The sequence below is a fragment of the Apis dorsata genome, unplaced genomic scaffold (genome assembly GCF_000469605.1).
Source record: "Apis dorsata unplaced genomic scaffold, Apis dorsata 1.3 scaffold_1161, whole genome shotgun sequence".
Lineage (NCBI taxonomy): Eukaryota > Metazoa > Arthropoda > Insecta > Hymenoptera > Apidae > Apis > Apis dorsata.
The window spans coordinates 2,425-5,307 of record NW_006264258.1 but is presented as its reverse complement, the minus strand read 5'-3'; the positions used below and the strand labels follow the sequence as shown (position 1 = coordinate 5,307).

General features: G+C 24.6%; 1 protein-coding gene across 4 annotated transcripts in view; it reads right to left on the bottom strand.

The window, feature by feature from the left end:
* The window catches only part of LOC102680458 (ubiquitin carboxyl-terminal hydrolase 7), a 12,194-nt gene that overhangs the window by 7,313 nt on the left and 1,998 nt on the right, over positions 1 to 2,883 (bottom strand). For all 4 annotated transcript variants that reach the window (XR_422906.2, XR_422907.2, XM_006624840.2 and 1 more), the window contains exons 5-8: positions 2,651 to 2,822; positions 2,357 to 2,549; positions 2,105 to 2,258; positions 1,692 to 1,886 (exon numbers count right to left, since the gene is read on the bottom strand). Coding sequence is in view for 2 of the 4 variants with exons in the window: in XM_006624840.2 (XP_006624903.1) it covers positions 1,692 to 1,886; positions 2,105 to 2,258; positions 2,357 to 2,549; positions 2,651 to 2,822 (714 nt within the window). In the remaining 2 variants the exon portion in view is untranslated. The remainder of the gene's footprint in view (positions 1 to 1,691; positions 1,887 to 2,104; positions 2,259 to 2,356; positions 2,550 to 2,650; positions 2,823 to 2,883) is intronic.

The window sequence follows — 2,883 nt, the reverse complement described above, 5'->3', positions numbered from 1 at the left end:
ATATATATATATATATTCACTTTGTTCATGAGGCATTGAATTTTTCTATTTATTAATATGTAACAACAAATAAATAGATAGCATCTGTTAATGGTGATACTGACTATTAACATTGACAAAATTTAATGAATTAACGACTCGATTAATTAATTTAGACCTCATTACAAGGTTCGATATCCTAATTTTATTATTAACGTTGATTCAAAATATTAATTCATGAAAATCATAAATTTGATTAATATAAATCACATTTCACCTCATTCACTAAATCTTCATTAAATAACAAATACACCTTAGAAGACGTATTAAGGAAGAAACAGACATTAATAAATCCTACTCATAATTCATTTTCTCTTTTTTCACAATATTATCTATTTCATGAGTTTAAAACTCATTATTTCAAATCAGATTTTGAATAATTATCTCACTCTATTAACTAATAAGTCTTTCCTGCCAGTATTTTTCTTATAATTATTCACACATTTTCAACCTATTTTGCGATATGTCTGTGCATTTGTTACCCAAAGCTTTAGAATACTACAATACAATTATTTTTTTAGATATAATATCATACAATATTTATTACAATAAACATTTCAAAACGATTCTAAGGCTCATCATGATAATAGCCTAATAATCAGATTTATGCCAACCCGATTGCAATTTTTAAAATACCTGAAGTGCAACGCGTACATTAATTATAGCTGTATAATCTTTAGACAACTAATATATAAATATAAAATTTGTAAGTAATGAAAAAAATAAATTAGAAGAATCAACAAAAATTTCATTTTTACATGACTCAATCGTCCATACAAAAAAATCCTCTGTCGAAAAGATAAAAATACTTTCATTTGAATAAAACAAATCTCTATATATAACATTAATTAGTAAAGATCTACTGATAATATACATTTCAGACAACTGTAATATAACATTTTACATTGATTAATTAATTGATTAATCATATTAGAACAAAATATTTTTGTATATAAACTTTAATTTGATGTATGACGTAAAGAATTTTTTCTTCTTTTTTAAATATAAAATAAATATCAGCAAAGTAATGCGCGCGTAACACTTTACGTCACATAAAGTGTGACATATTACATGCAACATGTACCTGAAAATGGAGACAATGTATACAATATCAACATTTGGTGATATAACAGCATGAAGCTGATAACGCTATAAATTTCTGGTTATTAAAAAATATTAAGAGAAATTTTATAACAAATATTTGAAAATATATATATATGTATGTATAGGTGCTAAAAAAAATATTAATTTATTAAATTTAATTTGTAGATATTATTTTCTGATTTAATTCATATATCCAAAATATTGAATCTATTTGAATATGTTCCTATGTTATTAAACTCATTTCATCTTCGTATTTAACTTGATGTAATGTTTTATGAATTTAATGATTTTCTATGTTATGAGCTAAAATTAGCTCAAAACATATTTAAGAAATGGAAAGTTTTGTTGGAAAAAAATTCAACCAATTTACAACTCTTTCCATTTTTTTAAAAATCATGAATATAGAGATTTGGATTTCGAGAATTTTGCGTGCACGGACGAAGAGTCGTAGTCTCTGTATGTGAGTCTTTGATTGAGTCAGTCGCGTCTTTGTCACGTTCAAGGTCGCTCAACTCCTGGGAAAGCTCTCTTTGTAGGACGTTTCTGACCTCTTGAGGTATATCCTCTTCCTTAACTTCTTGTAAGACGTTTTCCAACTCAGAGTCCCTTATGTACACCAACATATAGGCATTCGTACAATGTTTCACAGCTATAGACATATCCTCATCTTGACCACCATAATTATGTTCAATAGCTTCTTGTTTTGTACACCTTGAGACGACATCATCGTCGAATTTGCACCACTGTTTCAAGATTGAGTATACATAATCAATGGTATTTGCATGGAATTATTACTTAAAATTATTTAAGAACAAAATTAAATTGAAAAATATATAAAATTATTTTTAATAAAAATAAAACACATAAACGATATATGCTATTAGGAACAAAAATTTATAAATTATTTTAAATATAATATCTATATTTTCATATTTATGTATAATATAAAAACTACACATACTTTTCCATCACCAGCTGGATTGATAAATACAACATAATGTCCACCATGATTATCTCCACTATGAACTAAGACTGCATGCAATGTGTAATCTGCACTTGTTGTTTCTTTATTTTGTAAATATTTGCCAAGACTTATTTTTTCATAAAATTCAAACCTTAATAAAATAATATATATATTTATAAAGATTAAAAATATAATAAAAAATAAATTCTATATAATAATAAGTTATTTATATATATAATAATAACTTACCTATCATTAAATTTCACAGAACAATCTGTAACTGGATCATATTGAAATCGCATTAAATGTAAATGCAATACTGGTGGAAATGATGAAAAGATAACACCTTTTTCCGCCTCTTGTAAACCATTTTCTCCCGCATCATATTTATTATCACCATCCAAACTTTCAGTACTCACATAATCATTAAACGACTCATAAACTAAAGTTAATTTTTAATATAATATAATATTTTATATAACACAAAAAACATGAAATTTTTATCTAATTAAAAAGAGATTTCTTCACATATATATTACTTACTATTTTTCTTTCCTTTAATATTTAATTGTATATCATAGAAAGTTTCAACCCTAGTTGATTTATAATCAATATTTTTACACTTGATAAATGACACCATTTTTCCTTCAAATAATTTTGGCACTGTACCTTCTACACATGTACCTTTCATTTTACTTTCCAACTTATCTAAAAGCTATAATAATTATTAGTAAAAATATATAATAATAATAATAATATAAATATATAATAATAAT